At 45.8% G+C, this 22,904-nt stretch overlaps 1 protein-coding gene across 1 annotated transcript in view; it reads left to right on the forward strand.

The window, feature by feature from the left end:
- Nucleotides 1–22,211, forward strand: part of igsf10 (immunoglobulin superfamily, member 10) — a 30,513-nt gene extending 8,302 nt beyond the window's left edge. The window contains exons 5-7 of the mRNA XM_078204856.1: nt 3,139–7,497; nt 8,365–9,268; nt 20,103–22,211. Coding sequence (XP_078060982.1) covers nt 3,139–7,497; nt 8,365–9,268; nt 20,103–22,011 — 7,172 coding nt within the window. The 3' untranslated portion in view covers nt 22,012–22,211. The remainder of the gene's footprint in view (nt 1–3,138; nt 7,498–8,364; nt 9,269–20,102) is intronic.
- The last annotated feature ends 693 nt before the right edge of the window (nt 22,212–22,904 follow it).

The raw sequence follows: 22,904 nt of genomic DNA on the forward strand, positions 1-22,904 counted from the left end.
TGATACAGACTCGATCCAAACCTACACTGGACAGAACTGAATACATATAGCTATAGAGAGCATTATAACTGTTCGGTTATGTATGTTATGAAATTATTAGCTACAAACAGTGTCTAACTTCCATAAACAATTTGCAGTTGTGACCATGAAGGCTTTGTTTATGAAAAACTTTGTTTTGCTTATGAAAGCCTTGCTTGCATTGTACTTTCAAAGACTGCAGTCAATTTTCCAAACTTATCCCAGAATGCCTGCTGAGTTTTAAAATGTGGCCAAGTTAGCTTTAGCATAGTTAGTTACATGGGCAGAAATATCTTAAAATGAAGTCTTTTTGCATAGACTGAAGGAAACCATACAAAATATCCCACATATGTCATCCAGTTTGGATCTAAAACCAGCAGAATAGGTACTTCCTAAATGTTAAAAAACTAGAAACAATGGAAGTCCGAAGAGACTTGGGGACCCAGGTACCTTAAAATACCATGAATACCTCCAGAAAATAAGGGCTAATGGAATGCTGGCCTTGGTATCTCGAGGAGTCAAACACAAGAGGGCAGAATCCATGCTTCAGTCGGACAAAGCCCTGGTTAGACCACAACAAGAACAGTAAATGCTGGAAAATCTCAGCAGGTCTGACAGCATCTGTGGAGAAAGAATAGAGTCAACATTCAGAGTCAGGATGACCCTTCATCCACAGTATTTTGCTTTTATCCTGGTTAGACCACACCTGAAATACTGTGAGCAGTTCTGGGCACCACATCTTCAAACGGATATTGGGGCAGCAGGGTGGCACAGTGGTTAGCATTGCTGCCTCACAGCCCCAGGGACCCGGGTTCGATTCCCTGCTTGGGCCACTGTCCGTGTGGAGTCTGCATGTTCTCCCCTTGTCTGCATGGGTTTCCTCCGGGTGCTCCGGTTTCCTCCCACAGTCCAAAGATGTGCGGGTTAGGTGGATTGGCCATGCTAAATTGCCCCTTAGTGTCAGGGGGACTAGCTTGGGTAAGTGAATGGGGTTATGGGGATAGGGTCGGGGTGGGATTTTGCTCAGTGCAGACTCGGTGGGCCAAATGGCCTCATTCTGCACTGTAGGATTCTATGATTCTATGAATGATATATTGGCCTTGGGGCATGTGCAGCTTAAGTTTACCAGAATGATACCTGGACTTGCAGCATTGAGTTACAAGAAGAGGTGGAATTTAGAGAGTTAATAGGTGATTTGATCAAGGTTTCAGGATATCAAGGTTGAGCAAATAGAGTAGAATAGGATCAATTATTTCGACTGGTTGGGAGCTTCAGACTAAGGAACACATTTTACAATGAGGGGCAGACACTGCAGGAGTGAAATTAATAAACATTTCTCCATCCAGTGTAGAAATTAGAATGTTGTAGAAAAAACAGCAATGGATTCTCGACCAATTGCTAATTTTAAAACTGAGGTTGATGGTTTTTTGTTAGCCAAAGGTATCGAGAGATAGGAGGCATAAATGGGAAGTTAGGTTGTAGATCAGTCATGAGCACATTAAATAACGAAAAGGCTCGAGGGACTAACAAATGAACTCTTATTACTATGTTCCTCTGGGAGGGAAACTGGCCTGGGACAGGGGAGCAGTAGGCAGTCATGATGGGAGCAAAACACCATCATGTGACCACTGCTCCTCGTCCCTCCCCTGCCCCTTGGATACACTGGAAGGATTGCAATGGAGATATAATCATAAGTATATATGGAAGATATGTGGACTGCTGCCTCACAGCGCCAGGGACCCAGGTTCGATTCCCGGCTTCAGTCACTGTCTCTGCGGAGTCTGCATGTTATAGATCATAGAATCCTACAGTGCAGGATGAGGCCATTTGGCCCATCAAGTCCGCACCGACCACAATCCCACCCAGGCCCTACCCCATAACACCATGCATTTAACCTAGCTAGTCCCCCTGACACTCAGGGGCAAATTTATCATGGCTAAACCACCTAACCCACACATCTTTGGACTGTGGGAGGAAATCAGAGCACCCGGAGGAAACCCATGCAGACACGGGGAGAATGTGCAAACTCCGCACAGACAGTGACCCAAGCCTGGCGCTGTGAGGCAGCAGTGCTAACCACTCCATGTTTGCGTGGGTTACCTCCGGGTGCTCTGGTTTCCTCCCACAGTCCGAAAGATGTGCTGGTTAGATGGATTGGCCATGCTAAAATTCTCCCTCAGTGTACCAGAACAGGCGCCGGAGTGTGGCGACTGAGGGATTTTCACAGTAACTTCATTGCAGTGCTAACGTATGCCTACTTGTGACACTAATAAATAAACTTTACTTTAAAATAAGCCTCGGCATGTACCCAGATGTGGCATCCAGACATGACATGAACTCCCCGTAAACATATATAAAGTACATTTAATATATTACACAGAGATAGATTATGTTGTCTTACATTTCACGCATTAGGGTGTGAAAGTCAAGTGACTAGATGCCTTTATTAAGTGAAATATGTTCCTTACCTGTTTTCCCAACTGTATTTTCAAATATATATTAACATTTGTCAAACAGAAGACATTTTTTACGCGGAAATAATAAATAAATGTCTTGTTGAAAGAAACCTCCCAACTTATTCCAGTTGATAAATGTTCTGTCTTGTTCTTGAGAATATCACTTAATTTTGGATTGCCCAAACTTGTCTTTGCATGTTTCTGCAAGATGTAACTACACTGCCAATTTCCCATTTAGAGCAAAGTAGTTTTGCGAGTGCATCGATCCAAGAGTTGCAATTTAACTTGGCAACTGCAATACTCACCCCCATGTTGCTTTGAGTAAAAAGCTGCAGATGTGTGTGCTTTTGAAGTGAGCTTCTAGTTAAACAACAGGTTAAGTAAATGTCAACATGACAACTTGGCAGAAAATACAGTCAATTGGACAAGAATTTGTGGAAGAAACTAAAAGGAATCAGAAAGACAATTTACCTTGCTTTCTTATCATATATCACAATCCAACACCCTCCCATTTAATTAAATGTTGGCTCTCAATAAAATGTATGAGGACATGATGCACTTCACAGATAATTGATTTCTCTTTCTTGGCTCAATAGTGCTTATAAACTGAAACCACAAGTCGGAGTTTCCCAGAATAATGCTGCTGGTGTTATTTTTGTTCCAGGAGCAATTAAGTGCAAACGAGATCGGAACTACCCGAATGGACAGATTTGCCCCCTGTGTGCCACTCCAAGTGTCTCCAGGGGCAAGGATATTTTACAGCTGCCCCCCTCTGTGTTTGCGTGCGCGCCTCCAAATATCCATTCCCCTCTAAAACTCAGGAACAGCACCCTGCAAGAAGAGGGGGACTACGTCGCTGTTAGTGCCAAGGACTTTGTGGCACCATTGGGTCAAATGAGCTTGAACATGAGCGACCAATCTGGAAATGGCGGTGAGATAACCTGCAATGTCCACAGACCCCTGAGAACGCCACGAGTGACCCTGGATCAAAAGGAAGGTTACGTGCTGTTGAACACTTCTCTGTCCACCTTCCTAGTCTGCTACGTTGACTATGAGCAGATCCAACGGCTCTGGGGCATCTTAGCGTTGTACACCGACTCGCCTCTGAGACTGGAGAGGGACGCACTGCTGAGCAAGACACCTTACATGAGCTACCGTTACATACAGTCACCGGCCACGGCCCCGCACCAGCTCAGCAACATCGAAATGCAGATCAGGGCAGATCCCGCTTGGCTGATGCAAGAGGAAATCACTCTGCAGATGGACAGGACCCGGACCACCCTGAACGCTTTGCAAATCAAGTTCCAGGTGGATGTTCAGGTCAGATTGAAAGACCTGGAAGTTAAACCCAGCAAGAATAGCTGGGTGATGATAAAGGAAGCAAACCGCGTGAGGACGGAACACTTTGTGGTGGTGGGCGGCTCAGTGGAGCTGGAGTGCCATGCCATTGGCGACCCCAAGCCCATCATTGAATGGATACTTCCAGATGGCAGCAAAGTCCGAGCTCCGTACAGTAGCGAGGATAGCCGGATTTCAATCAGTGCGAGTGGCAACTTTCTTTTGAAGGTAGCTGACCTGTATGACACTGGCGTCTATCACTGTGTGGGAACCAATTACCAAGACGCAGATGTGCTAAGCTTCAGGGTTACCATTCTGGATCCCAATGTTGCAGAGAGCTACATAAATGGGCCTTACATTTCTAAATCCGGCGGCGACTCAATACAGCTCCCGTGCCAAGCAACTGGAATCCCAAATGCATCCATCAGTTGGGTTCTTCCTGACCATAGAGTATTGCAGAAAACAATGGGGAAGAAGGAGATAACCCCAAATGGGACTTTAAAGATAAAATGGCTAACAGCCAGGGACAGTGGCTATTACAGGTGCCTGGCCGCAAACCGTTACGGGACTGACCTCCTGGCGTTACAGTTAACGGTAACTGGCTCTTCTGAGAAAGAGAACGCAGAACGTAACGACGCTGCAGAGGAAGACTTTGGGTCAGGGGAAAGCGAGGAAGACTTGCTGGAGTTGGAAGATTTGAAAGAGGAACACAGTCAGTTACCTTCACAGAATACGTCAAAAGATGAGACGTATCATTCCAGCACACTGCCCACATATCAGCCAACAGCAAGCACGGCAGTCGCAATAGCATCCAGGAGAAGAATTCACGGCAGTGGCCCAAAGACGCGGCGGTGGCCCAACCGGAGGAGACTGATGCAGCCTAGAAAGAGAGTAGACCCCCAGCATTGGGCAGAGTACCTGGAAAAGGTTAGGAAGAACGTCTCAACAAAAACTGCCACTCGCAAGATCACGATTAAACCTCACGTGAAAGATCTGTCTTCTGAATCATCCGTTGAAGAGGGAGAGGTGTCGGGGGACGACTTGGGAGATGCGGAAGAAGAAGAGTTGATAGTGGTGACAACCAAGCAGCCTATGGCCGTTTCCAGTACTTGGTTGTCTCCTGTCACTGACAGGCCGACGGCACTGGTTCCTCAGTCAAAGACAATTCCCACAAAGCAACTTCACACAACAGAAGCAGATGTAAAGGCTGCAGTGCCCCCAATTCTGAAAGCGGACACAGAGTCCAATCTGTTCCCAAAATCAACAGAGCCCATTTACAAAAAGGGGCCTATCAGAGTCATATCCCAGAAGACAACTGCAACTCCCCATGAATCTACGGAGGCAAATGTACTGCAGGTGGCATCTTCTGATAATATCGTGGACACCCATTACATTCCAATTCCGACACCCACTACATTACCCACAGACACTCCAATGGAAGATACCTCATTAATAGGAGACACAGCAGAAATGGCTGACCCTGTCATGGCCTCTCAGAGTGAGACTGTGAGGCTACGTGACTACCACACTCACATTACCACAGTTACCATGGCCAAAGAGGATGGGAATCACATTCTACTTCAAACCACTCAGAAAATCTCATCCCCGCTGTCCTCGTCTCTGTCCACCATCCTCACTCAGCAGATTCACATTATACGGGAAGCCACGACTGGCGTTCCATTTTCCAAACCACGGTCGTTTGGTTGGCGGGGAAAGATCCCCTCGAGGCGTCGCTTCGGTAGACCAGGCTTACGGAGACACAGGTACAAGGTTGTGAGACCTGGGCAGAGGAGACCAGCTTGGTCCAGAGAGAGTTTAGCAGTGCCCACACTAGCATATTCAGAAGCTGCCAGCCCACATCACACACCCTCTGTCACTGAGGTCCCACCAACACCTCCAGTTCCACAACCGGCACCAATTCCAAATGGAGCAAGTACCAAAGTTGTGCAAAGCCAGCAATCTGGAGATCCAGGTGCTGGTGAAACTTCAACTGAACACTCCAGAATTCCTCATCAGCAGAGTACGCAAAGAGTAAGTGTCCCTGAGTCACAATGGGTAATCAGGACTGATATAAGAGCACAAACCCCTGACTCTAAGACCACTACACAGCTCCCTGAGACTACTTCAATTGCCAGAACAACACATACTACCAAGACACTGCCAGAAAGACCACCTCATGCTGGCTTCCCCTCTACAACTACTGTAACTACTGCTGAGCCTACAACAAGGTCTTCCAAGATTGTTCGTGGGAAAATCCCTTGGAACAGACTTTTTGGAGTCAGTAACCAGAAGGATGTTCTTAGAAGGCTTCGTAAACCCATCCAGAGTTCCATGACCACAACTGCTGCTCCCAAAGTGTCCATCCTTTTAACAAGTCCTACCCCTCACAGTGTGACAACTACACAGGCAGCAACAGAGCTCCCATTCTCCACTCTGAAACTCAAGAGCTACACCATGAAGCCAACCACAAAGCTCCCTACCACTTCCATCCATCCCCCTTCAACCACAGATCCCCCAACAACAGTCACTACCACTGACTTCATAACAGAGACTGTATCCAGCACAACAACCACTCCCCAGACAACTCGTGCAACTCGTAGAATGGGATTCCGCCGCAGGAGACCAGGCAAGATGAACAGAACAAGGAACCGGGGACTACCTTGGCAAACCGTGATTCGGAATCGCTTGGTTGTGTCAGCAACTGAAAGTATGAAGACTCAAATAACAAAAGCTAGGATCCCATCACCTCCCACTGCCATAACAGCTACCACTGCGCCTCCTCATGTTACTGCTGCGACTTCCATCACCACCGATGGTGCACAATCAAACAAGCACCCTCTGAGTGCAGCTGGGGTGAATCCAGCTACGCTCACACGTCAGTATATTTCTAAGATGCTACGTCTACCCGGCAACAGCCTTACCAGCCAGCCAACTGCAAGCACACTAGCAACAACCAATCCACGAATCCTAACCTCGGCTACTTCTAAAACCACATCGAGGGGCATCGTAACTACAATAATTCAACCATCCACCACCACAAAGGCAACTAGACTGTTTACCATCAGGAAGAAAGATCCCCCTCCCAAAATGACCATGGTGCCCCCAGCTACCAAAGCAGCCAGTCCTACCCCAACCATTGCACCATCCACTGAATCAAGTGCGCTGTCTACAACTGTGGCTGCCACCTCCACCCAGTCATTGACCACCACCAAGTTTCCCTCCAGGAGTATGCCCAGATTCCGCATCACCTTGCACAAGTTTACCACATCTGCACCTCCGAGGCGCGCGCAAACGCTTCCCCCAACATCCAGGATAGATCTGCCAATTCGGCAGAATGCCCACACCAGAGTCATAAGCACCTTACAAACAACTGGTGGGACCAAATGGCAGACGGTGCCAAACCTCACAGAGAGGCCAAATAAACATAGGGCCGCTTCTCCCGAGTTGGATCTTGAAAACACCATAGAGAACAAAGATAGCAAGGATGACTTTTCCAACAAGTCTGAACTTTCGTCATCTAACGCCATTGCTGTGGACCCTGCGGCTGGAAACCGTCCCTCCAAACCCAGGCTGATCGGTGGAAACACAGCCAGTTTCACTGTCCTGGCAGATTCTGATGCATTGATACCATGTGAGGCAACTGGAAATCCAACTCCCTTCATAAGCTGGACAAAAATCTCAACCGGTAAGTGTTACTGAATCATTCGGGACTTCCAGATGAGAGATCACTTGATTGGTTTTCATTATTTGAATAATCAAAGCACTCCTTCATTCATTCACTCATTCATTCACTCATTCAGTCACTCATTCATTCATTTACTCATTCATTCATTCATTCATTCATTCATTTACTCATTCATTCATTTACTCATCCATTTACTCATTCATTTACTCATGCACTCCTTCATCCATGCATGCTTGCAGGCTTCAATCGTATCTTAGGGCAGTTATCCATCATGATGCCACTTGTGGGAAGCTGTTTAAATGAAGCAGACACAAAAAGTGATATTGTGACTCCAGTCAGGCATCACCTGTAATCCAATGGCTTGAGATCTCTTGCGAAAGATTCTCCCTTCCTGCTGCAGTGAATGGAGATTTAGCTGAGCACCAAATTCTCCATTCTCGCTGGCAGTGGCAGTGGGGTGTGAACAGCCAAAGAATTCCAGCCAATATTTATAATGTGCCATGATTCTGTAGGGTTTTATGATTCTACAGGGCTTTATGATTCTATACCTATCGGGTGCCATGATTCTCGAAGGTGTCTTGACTCTGCTATTTTATAGCATTCACTTCACTTAACTTTAAAATTTAAAATCTTCACTCACCTACTCTCGTTCTTATAGTTGACATTTTAAGGAACACAGATAATTTCCAAAGAACCTGCAATTTGAATAAGTTGAGCCTATGATATACAGTAATACCTTTTACCAGTTCCTGGGCAATTAGGGATGGACAATAAATGCTGGCTCAGTCCACATCCCATGAATGAATTTTTAAAATTCTGTATTAAATGCTTATTTGTTTGATTATAAGTCTTTGTATCTTGTTAAAGGTGCAACAGTCACAACTAAAGCCAAGCGTGGCAATAAATTTGAGGTATTTCCAAATGGCACACTGTCCATTCAGAAAATCAAAGTTCAGGACCGTGGACAGTACCTCTGCACAGCAGAGAACCAGCACGGTTCAGAACAACTTCTCGTCACTCTGTCCGTGGTGGCTTACCCTTCCAAGATATCGGAGCCTCGAATGAAGGACATCACAGTCCATGCAGGGTATCCAGTGGAGATGAAGTGCCGTTCTCAGGGGAGACCAGCCCCAACCATCTCCTGGATTCTCTCCAACAGGACCATGGTGAGAAACAGCAGTCCATTTAACGGGAGAGTCTCGGTGTTGGCTGATGGCACCCTCAGGATTAAAGCAGTAACCGTGTACGATCGAGGGAATTACAGGTGCGTGGCCAGCAATCCGGCTGGAATCGATACGGTCACGGTGAGGATGCAGGTGGTTGCTCAGCCCCCGGCTATCATGGAAGCAAGGCACCAAAGAGTCAAAGGAGAAGTAGGGCAGAACATCAAACTGCCCTGCACTGCCATGGGGACCCCTCCACCCACTGTACATTGGGTACTTTTTGATGGCACTGAAATCAAACCTTTGCAGTTCGTCAACACAAAACTATTTGTCTTCACCAATGGGACACTTTATATCAAATCCTTAACTCCATCTGACAGTGGGAATTACGAATGCATAGCTACAAGTTCTACTGGATCGGAGAGGAGGGTTGTAAGTTTAATGGTGGAGCGCAAACAGGAGATCCCAAAGATTGTTTCCATTTCTCCCAGCAACATCAAAGTGAACTATGGAGATAAACTACAACTGCACTGCTCAGCGACAGGGGATCCAAAACCCAAAATCATTTGGAGATTACCTTCCAAGTTAGTCGTGGATCAATGGCACCGGTAAGATGTCCCCTTTCCTTTCTTGGCTGGTTTCCCTTAAACACGGCTCCAGGTAATACCTTTGCAGCAAATTTAACCAAACTCACCAGGGAGGGAACACAAAGAGTCTGATGCAGATTTTACCCCTCCGGCAATATTACCCTCCACTGAAATTAATGAACGGGTGTAAAAGCCAACATTTCATCCAATCCTAGCAGTTTCCCATGGTAAGTTAACTTTAAAAAGCTACCCATTTGTATTTCCCATTTACCATTTCCCATTTATGGGTGGCGCAGTGGCACAGTGGTTAGCACTGCTGCCTCACAGCACCAGGGACATAGGTTCAATTCCCGGCTTGGGTCACTGTCTGTACGGAGTTTGCATGTTCTCCCCATGTCCACATGGGTTTCCTCCGGGAGTTCCGGTTTCCTCTCTCAGTTCAAAGATGCGTGGGTTAGGTGGATTGGCCATGCTAAATTGCCAATATTGTTGAAGTTGTACAAGACATTGGTAAGGCCACACTTGGAATACTGTACAGTTCTGGTCACCTTATTATAGAAAGGATATTATTAAACTAGAAAGAGTGCAGAAAAGATTTACGAGGATGCTACCAGGACTTGATTGTTTGAGTTACAAGGAGAGGCTAGACGGGGACTTTTATCCTTGGAGCGCAGGAGACTTATGGATGATCTTATAGATGTCTATAAAATAACAAGGGGCATGGATCAGCTAGATAGTGAACATCTTTTCCCAAAGATAGGGGAGTCTAAAATTAGAGGGCCGAGGTTTAAGGTGAGAGATACAAAAGGGTCCAGAGGGGCAATTTTTTCACACAGAGGGTGGTGGGTGTCTGGTACGAGCTGCCAGAGGCGGGTACAATTTTGTCTTTGGCACACTGGTTAGCACTGCTGTCCAATTGATGAAGATACTATTGCAATCCTAGATCACCTTCTTCACTGTCCACTCTGCCACCAATCGTGGTGTCATCTGCAAAGCTTGCCACTTCGCCCTCCACTTGAGGTTCAGAAAGACTGGCTTAAAAAAAATGGTTAAAAAGAAAGACTTGCATTTATATAGCACCTTTCAAAACCTCAGGATGTGCCAAAGTGCTTCACAGCTAATAAAGTACTTGGGAAACGTAGTGAATGTTGTAATGTAGGAATCAATCTGTAACAGTAATCAATCAATAATGTAGCAGTCAGTCTGTTTTCATATTGGCTGGAATTCTCCGGCCATTCACGCCAGTGGGATTCACTGGCCCCGCTGCAGTGAACAGAGATTTGGTTGAGTGTCAAACTTTCCATCCTCGTTTGCAGTGACAGGGCATGAACGGCTGGAGAATTCCAGACAATGCTGATTGAGGGATAAATATTGGCCAGTATGTCAGGGAGAACTTCTTTTCCTTTTCAAAACATCCCCTGAGATCTTTTACATCGAGGATATATGAGCTCCCGGTTTGTCATCTTACATGAAAGATGGCACCTTCAATAATGCAGCACTCCCTCAGTACTGCACTGGACTGTCAGTCTAGATATTGTGCTCGGGAGTGGCACTTGAACTTACAACTTTCTGATTCAGAGGTGAGTGTGCCACAATTTGGATACAATTCAATGACATTCATGATGACATAACTGAAAGCGATGATAAGGAACTGTGCAAATGCAAATCATTCAGGATCTTAAATTACCACTGGATAAAGAAAACTGACATATTTTTAAAATAGTACTGCTAAAAGTTTAAACTGTATGCTACATTACAGTGAAGTCACCAGCACATGAACTGATCATTTGAGTATTGCTGTAAAAAGACATTTTGTCGAAGCTTTTGATCTTTCACTCATCAGGACAATACCAATGACAGGGGAAACAAAAACTTTAAACTGTATGAGAAGAGAGTGTTGATTGGATGTCAAATTCACCTTTGAAATGCAGCAGCCAAATGAACTCCTTCTCCTTGATATAATGATGTGGAGATGCCGGCGTTGGACTGGGGTGGGCACAGTAAGAATCTCACGGCACCAGGTTAAAGTCCAACAGGTTTATTGGGAATCACGAGCTTTCAGAGCACTGCTCCTTCATCAGGTGACTCACTTGACACATGCCTAAAGCTGTCAGGTGACTCACCTGATGAAGGAACAGCGCTCCAAAAGCTCGTGATTCCAAATAAACCTGTTGGACTTTAATCTGGTGTTGTGAGACTTCTTACTGTCCTTGACATAAAAGTTGAGAAATCTGCCAGGAGGTTCTCTACCGAAACAAGCCTACCTTAATTGGTCAATACATGCATTGGGACTCTTACAGTTCCACACGCTATCAGACTGGTCTTATTGGCAAACTTATAAAAAGAATGTGTGCCATCTGCTCACCAGGCAAGCTTGATGCTGAAATAGGGCACGTCAAAGACATCCTGCATGATAAAGGCTACTGTGATCAAATCGTTTTGTGCTGTTTACCATGAACATGCCTAAAGCTATCATTTTTGGCCCAGAGGAGTGTCCAGTCTACCTCAGATTACTCTCGAAGAACAAAGAACAAAGTACAGCACAGGAACAGGCCCTTCAGCCCTCTAAGCCCGTGCCGATCATGATGCCCTAACTAAACCAAAAAAAACCTTCTGCCTATACTCGGTCCACATCACTCTATTCCCTCCCTATTCATGTGCCCATCTGGATGCCTCTTAAATGTTGCTAATGTACCTGCTCCCACCACCTCTTTTGGCAGCGCGTTCCAGGCACCCACCGCTCTCTGCATGAAAAACTTCTCCCCTCTCACCTTGAACCTGTGCCCCCTTGTAATTGACACTTCCACCTTGGGAAAAAGCCTTTGACTACCCACCCTGTCTCTGCCTCTCATAACTTTGTAGACCTCTATCAGGTCTCCCCTCAGCCTCTGTCTTTTCAGTGAAAACAATCCTAGTTTATTCAACCTCTCCTCATAGCCGACACCCTCGAGACCAGGCAACATCCTGGTGAACCTTCTTCGCACTCTCTCCAAAGCTTCCATGTCCTGCTGGTAATGTGGCGACCAGAAGTGCACGCAATACTCCAAATATGGCCTAACCAAGGTTTTATAAAGCTGCACATTGATTTGCCAACTCCTGTACTCAATGCCCCAGCCAATGAAGGCAAGCATGCCATATGCCTACTTAATCACCTTGGCCGCCTTTTAGGGAACTGTGGACCTACACGCAAGGTATCTCAAAGATTTCAGTAATAGGTGAAGCTAGCTGGTTCACACTGCTACTATGTAGTAGCAACATGAGTGGTATTTGCCACAAACAGGAAGCTATCATCAAGCCAAAAGGAGGTTGCTGCCTATTGCACCAATCAGTAATGTGGTTTTATGGCTGTCATTACCAGTGTAAAGCTAGGTATGTAGGCCGTGCGTCCCAAAGGCTGGTGGAACCTATAAATAGCAAATCCTTTCCAGTGTCCGAAATATGCAAAGTATAGGCAGTATCCAACCAGCCTGTGTTTGGAAAACGCAAAACACAGTGTCCAACATTAGATGTGATTCTGCAATTAATCAACATTTGCTAAATATTCGTCAATGTGCTGGTGATCAATTTAAGATTGTCAGCTCGGTTGGCAGTGTGGCAAATTTGCGCGTACTGGAAGCTAAATATATTAATACACAGGGCCTTGTTCTTTGCAGGCATAAAGAACAGGTACACACATTGCGCCTGTTTCAGCAAAACAAAATAAGCAATAGCCATTCGCTGGGCACAGGACAATGCCTTGCCCAATAAGAGTCAGGTTGTCTGATTTAAATTTCAAACAATGCTTGGCAATTAACTGCCTGTCCTACCAACTGGTGCATTCACCATGGCAACACCTCGACCAACCACTAGCCAACCAATCAGCACACTCTCCTCATACAGCATAAAGTTGTTACTGCCCCTTCCAATTGTCCTGGTGAGTGCAAGAAGAAAAAGCTTCAACGAACTGTCTTTTTCCAGCAACACTGAAGTTCTGTAACTACCAAACGTCTGGACGGACAACTGGTAAACTTCATCTCTGCAAGAGTTTGCCAGTCACAGATGTTTAAACACTTACAACTAAACATCATCAGAGCGCTCTCTGAAGCTGCAGTCTGATCCAACACAGGGTCAAAGGTTTTGGCTGTTCATTGTCGATGCTTTGCAAAGGGACAGAAGGCAGAACTGTTATTGATGTGGGGAATTTCCAGAAATAGCTCCTGAAGATTTGTGGAACTGGAGACAAACCCAAAATTCATATTAAATTCAAATTAAGTGATAATTTGCAAAGAGTGGAGCAATATTTATTTTAAATATACAGACAACAGCTTTAAAAGACCACTATCTGGCTTCCAATTCCAAAAGTTAGAGTTGGCAGTATAAGTAGGTGAACATTTAAAATGTTTATACATCATCGCTTGTCTGTCAGTTTAATGTTAGTTTTTTTTATCAGCAGGTTAAGGTCACCAGTAAAATATCAGACAAAGCAGAGCATGCAAACATGTTGGGTATCTGCCTGTTAATAAAGTCCAGAGGAATTCCTAGGTTCTGATGTAAATACACTGTCCACTTGGCAGTTTACAACGACTCTACTACAATCCTTTCAAAAATACCAGTATTGAGTATTAACTGTGATGGAAATGCCTACAGAAAAGTTAGTCAATTTGCATTGGTGGTGACAACACAATTGGTGTTGCTAGGTGTCGTGCCAAGGTGTGGTAGCTTGCAGGTGGATCCTGGGAGTTCACATGCCGCAAGTTTGTGATCATCAGCAGGCCATTCACCCTGGTATAGAATCATAGAATCCCTACACTGCAGAAGGAGGCCATTTGGCCCATCGAGTCTGCAACAACCACAATCCCACCCTGTCTCCATAACCCCATTTATTTATCCTAGCTAGTCCCCCTGACACTAAGGGGCAATTTAGCATGGCCAATCCACCTAATCTGCGCATCTTTGGACTGTGGGAGGAAACCGGAGCACCCGGAGGAAACCCACGCAGATATAGGGAGAACGTGCAAACTCCACACAGACAGTGACCCAAGGCCGGAATTGAACCCGGGTCCCTGGTGCTCTGGGACAGCAGTGCTAACCACTGTGCCACCCTGGATATTTTTCCAGAGAGAGAGAGAGGGAGCAGGAAACATCGATCAAATGGCAAGCTCTGCCAGGATCTGTAACTGCTGGATCAGAAATGTCTGCCCACAAAAAGTGGTGAATAGGATATCTATTTACCCTCACACACTCCCAGCTTTAAGTTTAAGTTTATTTATTAGCGTCACAAGTAAGCTTCAATTCTCACTGCAATGAAGTTACTGTGAAAATCCCCTAGTCGCCACACTCCGGCGCCTGTTTGGGTACACTGAGGGAGAATTTAACATGGCCAATGCACTTAACCAGCACATCTTTGGACTGTGGGAGGAAACCGGAGCACCCGGAGGGAGCCCACGCAGACACGGGGAGAACGCACAAACTCCACACAGACAGTGACCTGAGGCCGGGAATCGAACCCGGGTCCCTGGCGCTGAGGCAGCAGTGCTAACCACTGTGCCACCATGCTGCCCTTCAGTCTGCGTGTCTGAGAGGGAGAGGTGGAGCAGCAGTGACTCCAAAGGCAGGAAGAAAAATCCCGTTAAAACTGTTCACACCTCCATGTTCCAGCTCCAATTTCACGCAACTTCTCACAGCCTCTTTGCCAAAGGCCTCCCAGTGTTAATGATTCCTGCAATGAATGTCAAAATGAATTAAATCGATAAAGTCATAAAACGTTAACTACAGCGTGTACGTTTAGGTAATTAATCAGCGGCAGCAGCAAGGGTGACTTTACTGTGTGAGGGCCTGTTAAGGTCTTAGTAAAATATATGTGGCAGCCTAAATGAGTCTGTGTCTGGCAGCCACGGGATGGAGAAAGTTACCAGTGACTCATTTCCAGGATTAGACATGCTGCAGTCTGTAAGCAGTAATGTATATATTCAGTTTGGCACATTGGACAAGCTCTACATCTCCCCAGAGCACAATATTCACCAGAGCCCAGCTCTTAAAGACGTCTTAAAACAAAGCGTAAGTGTGCCCCGAGTTGACTTACCTGAGTAGTAAAGGGAAACAGCGCTTTCCGAATTAGACACAGTGTGATATCGAAACACTGTTTAGTCTCTTTCATTGGTTTGTGAATTCCACGGTGACCATTGGAAAGAGTGGGATTTTCCAGCCACACTCACCCCAAGACCGGAAAATCCCATCCAAGGTCAACAGACCTTTGCACGGTCCATATCCCGCCTGCTATGATTCCCGTGGCGGCTGGGACGGGAAGATTCCACCCTAGGATGGCTAGTCCAATTATTTTCATTTGAGCCTCTACCTAAGCGTCTGATGGTCCACCCATCTAAGTTAGTAGTTTCAGAACTATACTCTGTATTCGTACACATGGCAGGTGCAAGTTAATCCGAGTAAGTTTGGATACGGTGTACTGGAGGAATTGACGTGGAGAGGCAGTATAATCCAAATGTATAATCTAATCTTAATGTTCCGGGGACCCGAGTTCGAATCCCTCCACAGCAGATGGTGGAATTTGAATTCAATAAAATACATCTGGAATTAAGAATCTTCTGATGACCATGAAACCATTATCGATTGTCGAAAAAACCCACCTGGTTCGCTAATGTCTTTTTGAGAAGGAAATCTGCCGTCCTTACCTGGTCTGGCCTACATGTGACTCCAGATCCACAGCAATGTGGTTGACTCTCAACTGCCCTCTCAATTGGCCTAGCAAGCTACTCAGTTTCAAGGGCGACTAGGGATGGGCAATAATTGCTGACCCAGCCAGTGACATCCATGTCCCATGAACAAATTTTTTTTAAATGGTACATTCTGAAGGGCAGAGGGATCTATAATTACTGAGCGCTGAAGGTTTTTGATTTGTACTCTAACACAGCAACTTTTAAAACTGCGAGAGAAGATGACCAACATGCATGATAAATATCCGGGTACAGAATTGCCAAGTTGGGCCAATAGGTTTGCATCCAGGATCCCACAGAATGTATATGACAACCAGCCGAAGTGACAAGGATTTGACCAGACCTAAGGTCCTATTACCAAAAGAGAAAACACTGGAAAATCTCAGCAGGTCTGGCAGCATCTGTAAGGAGAGAAAAGAGCTGATGTTTCGAGTCCAGATCACCCTTTGTCAAAGCTAAAAGGCATAGAAAGTGGGAGATATTTATACTGCAGGGGGAGGGAATGAAAGATGAGTCATAGCCACAAAAACCAGGGGAAAAGACTGCTAATGGCAGCCCACAGAGAGAATAAAGGGTGTGAATGGCCAAATGGCAGAAAAGCTGTAAGCTGTGACAGATGTAGATGTTGGGGGGGGGGGGGGCGGCAGTGTAGATGGGACAGAGTTAGAATGTAGAGAAGGGGAAGCAGGGGGGAGAAAAGGTAAGGAAAGGGGGATGAAGTGGGGGAAAGAGTGAGGGGGGAAGAAAAATGAAGAAAGATAATAAAGAAATAAAAGGTTGAGAACAGTGAAGAAATTAAATAAAATAGAATGAAAACAAAGGGGTGGAGGTGGGGTAGAGCAAATCATCTGAAGTTGTTGAATTCGATGTTGAGACCGGAAGGCTGTAAAGTGCCCAGCCGGAAGGTGATTTCAGCTTCTCTCCCCTGGTTTCTGTGGCTATGACTCACCTTTCATCCCCTCACCCTGCTGTATAAATATCTCCCACTTTCCATGCCTTTTAGCTTTGACAAAGGGTCATCTGGACTCGAAACGTCAGCTCTTTTCTCTCTTTACAGATGCTGCCATACCTCCTGAGGTTTTCTCTTTTGGTTTCAGATTCCAGCATCCGCAGTAATTTGCTTTTATCTAAGGTCCTATTAGGTCATTACACAAAAAGGTACAAAAGTGAGCCGTAAGCAAGGACTAATCAGATTCATTCCATCGACACAACCACCGTATAGCTCTATTACACCCAGGAATAGATTCCAAATGCAACCAGAAAAGACATCCAAGAATGACAATCCCACAGATCAGATCACTGGCGGCACGGTGGCACAGTGGTTAGCACTGTCGCCTCACAGCGCCAGAACCCGGGTTCGATTCCTGGCTTGAGTCACTATCTGTGTGGAGTCTGCACGTTCTCCCCATGTTTGGGTGGGTTTCCTCCGGGTGCTCCAGTTTCCTCCCACAGTCCAAAGACTGGTCCAAAGAAGATAGAGCATATATGCTGATGTATTTTTATTCTCATGTGCCTAGTCTTAATAATAAGAACCCACAATGGGTTTACCCAATCCATTACAAGTGGTTAGGTGCATTGGCCATGGTAAATTCTCCCTCAGTGTACCTGAACAGGTGCCGGAGTGTGGCGACTAGGGGATTTTCACTGTAACTTCATTGCAGTGTTAATGTAAGCCTACTTGTGACACAAATAAATAAACTTAAAAACACTGTGAACATTTAAAGAAACCTCCAGACAAGGTTACCAATGCAAGGTCTGGGCCTACCAGAAGATCACCTCTTCACCTTAGTGACTCATAGATTCATCAGTTCTATACAATTTTCAAATGGAAACTAACCATGAACATGTATTGTAAACATTTATACTCCATTGGAAGGGGGAAAAGTGTCTTGAAGAAGAAAAGGGATGTTGTACCATAAAAGGCTTATAATGCAGAAGGAGGCCATTTGGCCCATCGTGTCTGCACCGACAACAATCCCACCTCGGCCTTATCCCTGAAACCCCACATATTTTCCTCCCAATCCCTCTAACTTATGCATCCCGGGACATGAAGGGGCAATTTAGCATGGCCAATGCACCTAACCTGCAAATCTTCGGACTGTGGGAGGAAACCAGAGCACGCGGAGGAAACCCACGCAGACATCGGGAGAACATGCAGACTCCACACAGACAATGACCCAAGTCAGGAATTGAACCCGGGTCCCTGGAGCTGTGAGGCAGCAGTGCTAACCACTGTGCCACCGTGCTGCCCAAAAGGCTCTAAACAAGCTACTAATGAGATGGCCGGGAATTGAACCTGGGTCAAATGCTTGGAAGGCAGCTGTGCTCGCCACTATACCACCAACGTAATATTTCTTTAAGGAATAGCAACATGACATCACTAGAAGGGAAGTGTGTCATGCTGTCCAGTCTTAGTTTCACTTTTGCTTTAGAGCAGAACACACCCACACAGTTCTGCTGCTGCTTTCTATCCTTGAAGATAGAGCATATATGCTGATGTATTTTTATTCTCATGTGCCTAGTCTTAATAATAAGAACCCACAATGGGTTTACCCAATCCATTACAAGTGATTTGTGTGTTTATATCATTATAAAAATATGACAGGTACTATATAAGTTGATAAGGCAATTAAGAAAGCATATGAGATACTTGGTTTTGCAAATTGGGACATTAGATACAAAAATAATAAAATTAAGCTTATAAATTTCTGCAGCGTTGCAGACCATTCTCGGTACAACACTGTAGGAAGAACGCATCACCAGTAAAGGTGATAGAATCAGATCTTACAGGATCTTTGCAAAGGCAATCGGATATGTGCTTGAAGAAGATTAATTTACAGGATTATGGGGTGTGAGGATAAATTGTACAACTCTTTCAAAGAGCCAGTGTTTGCTGGATGAGAAAAATGGGCCGGCATTTTACTGCCACGCCCGCCACAGGAATCGGAGCGGACGAGAGGCGGACAATGAGAAAGTCCATTGACCTCGGGTGGGATTTTATGGTTTCGGGACGAGCGAAGCCATAAAATCCCTCCCATGTTTTACTTTATGTTCCATGAGGAGAGATTGAGTAGAATGTGTCTACATTTCCTAAAATGAGAGGTTTGAAATATATAAAATCCTTAAGGGGCTTGACAAGGTAAATTCTGGGAGGTTGTTTCCCATGGCTGGGGAGGTCTAATCAAGGTCACAGTCTCTGAGTAAGGATTGTCCTTTTAGGACTGCGCTGAGGAAAAATTCACAAACTCAAAGGGCTGGGAATCTGAGGGATGTTCTACTCCCAATAGCTGCAGATTCTCAGTCATTGATTCAACATAGGATCTCTACGGTGCAGAAGGAGGCCATTCAGCCTATCAAATCTGCACTGACCACAATCATACCCAGCCACTGTCCCCATAGCTCCACATATTTACCCTGCTAGTCCCCCTGACACTAAGGGGAAATTTACCATGGCCAGTCAACCTAACCCACACATCTTTAGGCCGTGGGAGGAAACCGGAGCACCCGGAGGAAACCCATGCAGACGTAGGAAGAACGTGCAAACTCCACACAGACAGTGACCCAAGCTGGGAATCAAACCCGGGTCCCTGGCGCTGTGAGGCAGCAGTGCTAATCACTGTGCCACCGTGCCACCCAAGGCAAAGATTGATAGATTTTTGGATCCTAAGAGAATTGAGGGATGTGGGGATATTGTGGAAAGGTGTAGCTGAAATGGAAGATTAGAAATAATTTTATTAAAGGACGGAATTGACTTGAGGGGCCCAATGGCCTACGGCTGCTCTTGCTTCTAACATTCCTATGTTCTTCTGAATGCCTAACTAAATATAATTAATTATGGTCAACAGAAGCTGGAGAACTGAATTAGGCTGATGATTTTGATGTAATTAGTAATGGGATATTCACTTCAAAGTGAGTCAACAAAACAACCATCATTTCCGATCTACTTAGAAACATGCATGGTTTTGCTAAAACCCAAAAACAATTTAACGGTGCTATATAAATGCAAGTTGTTGTCCAGTCTTTTTATTTTAATGTTTATTTTAGCATTTCTCTCCCCTATTTCCTTTCAGGCCTTGATTGGATTTTGTTCTTTCCTGTTGCCTTTTGCGTTAGTGACCGGGAGGTTCTGTATTTTTTTCTTTCAGAATGGCGAGCCGTGTTCTGGTGTTACCCAACGGGACCTTGTCAATCGAGTCTATCACCGAGAGGGATGCCGGGAACTACCTGTGCATTGCCCGAAACCAGGTGGGAGACGACATGATGTCGTTGAAAATCGACGTGTCCATGAAGCCAGCTCTGATCGAACACAAGCAATCCGTTCACAAGCACGTCTCGTACGGAGCCGACCTCCAGGTGGACTGCAAGGCCTCCGGATCCCCCAAGCCCGACATCTCCTGGAGCTTGCCCGATGGGACAATGGTCAACAACGTTCTGCAGGCCGATGACAGCGGCAGCAGGACCCGGAGGTATGTTGTGTTTGGCAACGGGACTCTCTACTACAATAAAGTGGGAATGGCCGAAGAAGGGGATTACACGTGTTATGCACAGAACACCCTTGGCAAGGATGAGATGAAGGTTCACGTAACCGTAGTGACGGCGGCACCGCTTATCAAAGAGCCACACAAGAGATTCCTGAAGGTGAAAAGTGGAGACCATGCAATGTTTCACTGCCAAGCCGTGGGAAAGCCTTTGCCAAAGATACTGTGGATGCTACCAACAAATGAAATCATATCTTTCTCCAAAACTCGGTATAATCTACATTCCAATGGATCTCTGGTAATCAAAAATACCCGCCTCTCCGACGCTGGGGAGTACATGTGCATCGCCCGGAACCCTGGCGGCGATGACACAGATCTCTTCCATTTGGACGTGGGCTCAAGACCACCTATCATAAATGGCCTGTATAAGAATAAGACGGTGATCAAGGATTTTGCAGTGAGGCACTCCAGAAAACTGATTGACTGCCGGGCCGAGGGGTCGCCCAGGCCTCAGATCATGTGGATCATGCCGGATAACATTTTGTTGAATGCCCCCTACTATGGGAGCAGGATCGTTGTCCACCTCAACGGCACTTTGGAAATCCGCCACGTCCGGTCTTCCGACAAAGCCGAGTTCATCTGCGTGGCGCGCAACGATGGCGGGGAGGCCATTTTGGTGGTCAGCCTGGAGGTGACCCGAAGGTTAAGGAGACCAATGTTCAAGAACCCGTTCAATGTGAAAATCATTGCCCTCGCCGGGAAAACCACCACCCTGAACTGCTCCGCTGACGGCTACCCGCCTCCGGAGATTATATGGATCCTTCCCAATGGAACACGGTTCATGGGCGTGCACAAGGCCGGTCGCTACCAAATAAACAGCGACGGCACCTTTCTCATTCACAGCCCGACCGCGGTGGATGCAGGGAAATACCGATGCGCGGCTAAAAATAAAATCGGCTACATAGAGAAACTAATTATTTTGGAGGTTGGCCTAAAGCCCACCATAAGCACTCAGCCACTTGGCTTAATACGGAGCATGAGCGGGGATGCTTTATATCTTCATTGCTCTGCCAATGGCAGTCCAACGCCAAAAATTGTGTGGACTGTACCGAGTGGCGATGTCCTTGATAGACCTCAAATAAACGCAAAGTATATCCTGTTTGAGAATGGGACTTTGAATGTGAGGGAGACCAACATACACGACAGGGGCAACTATGTTTGCAAAGCATCCAACAATGCTGGTGATGCCTCCATATTAATACCGGTGATTGTCATAGCATACCCGCCTCGGATAACCAACGGACCCCCCAAATCCGTCTATGCGATGGCTGGCTCGCCCGTCCAACTCAACTGCATGGCGATCGGAATTCCCAGGCCAGAGATTGTGTGGGAGCTGCCAAACCACACGGTGCTTTCCACTTACAGCAAGGGGCGCCCCACTGGGAGCGAGCTGTTACACCCGCAGGGAACGCTGGTGATCCAAAGACTATCGGCAAAGGATTCAGGGACGTTCAAATGCACAGCCAAGAACAAGCTTGGCAGTGACTCCCGTGTATCATATATTCAGGTCATATGAAGCAACTGCTCTTCATAGAATGAAGTATTGTATTTGTCTATTCTTATATTCATTTTTGAATATATATACATATATATATATCTATATATTTTTACAGATGTTAATATTATACCTCTGCGTTGAAGATAAAATCTGTAGACTGATTTATTTCAGACAAGAAGAAAATATTTTATTTCCCTGATTTAAGAAATTCTCCAAGATTATGCCTATATATGGGATGGGGGGTGAGTGGGATACGGGTATGGGGATGTTACCTAACTCTACCATCAGGAAGCTGCTGGGATTTGAAGAGCTGAAGTAGCTCGGTTAGACTCTGAAAATAGCTCAGATAGAATATTAGACTGAAGATCTAAAGGTCCCTGATTCAATCCCGGGTTTTGACACGAGCCCACCTGCTGGCTTTCTTTAGGGGCGGCACAGTGGTTAGCACTGCTGCCTCACAGCACCAAGGACCCGGGTTCAATTCACGGCTTGGGTCACTGTCTGTGCGGAGTTTGCACATTCTCCTCGTGTCTGGATGGATTTGCCTCTTTGTCACCATTACGGAGATTAGCTCAATTATCAAATTTAAATCCCACCAGCTGCAGAGATGGGATTTGGAACCGGATCCCTCCAGCGTTACGGGCCTCTGGATTACTTGTCCAGTTGCGCTGCCACCAACTTCCACCTAAGTATGTTGGGTGGGGTGTAAAATTAGTGATGGACTTAATCCCACTGGATTCCCAGCTGATGAGTTAAATGAAAATTAAATGAAAATTCACCCTCACACAGACCCCACAGGGATGGAAACTCCTCATACTATCAAATGTGACAACAGTTGCTGAAGGTTTGGCAAGGCTGTTTATTCGTGTGTGAAAACCTTTCATTAATTTTAGGAGATTAATTGCTCTGAA

This window comes from Mustelus asterias, chromosome 3 (assembly GCF_964213995.1).
Source record: "Mustelus asterias chromosome 3, sMusAst1.hap1.1, whole genome shotgun sequence".
NCBI lineage: Eukaryota > Metazoa > Chordata > Chondrichthyes > Carcharhiniformes > Triakidae > Mustelus > Mustelus asterias.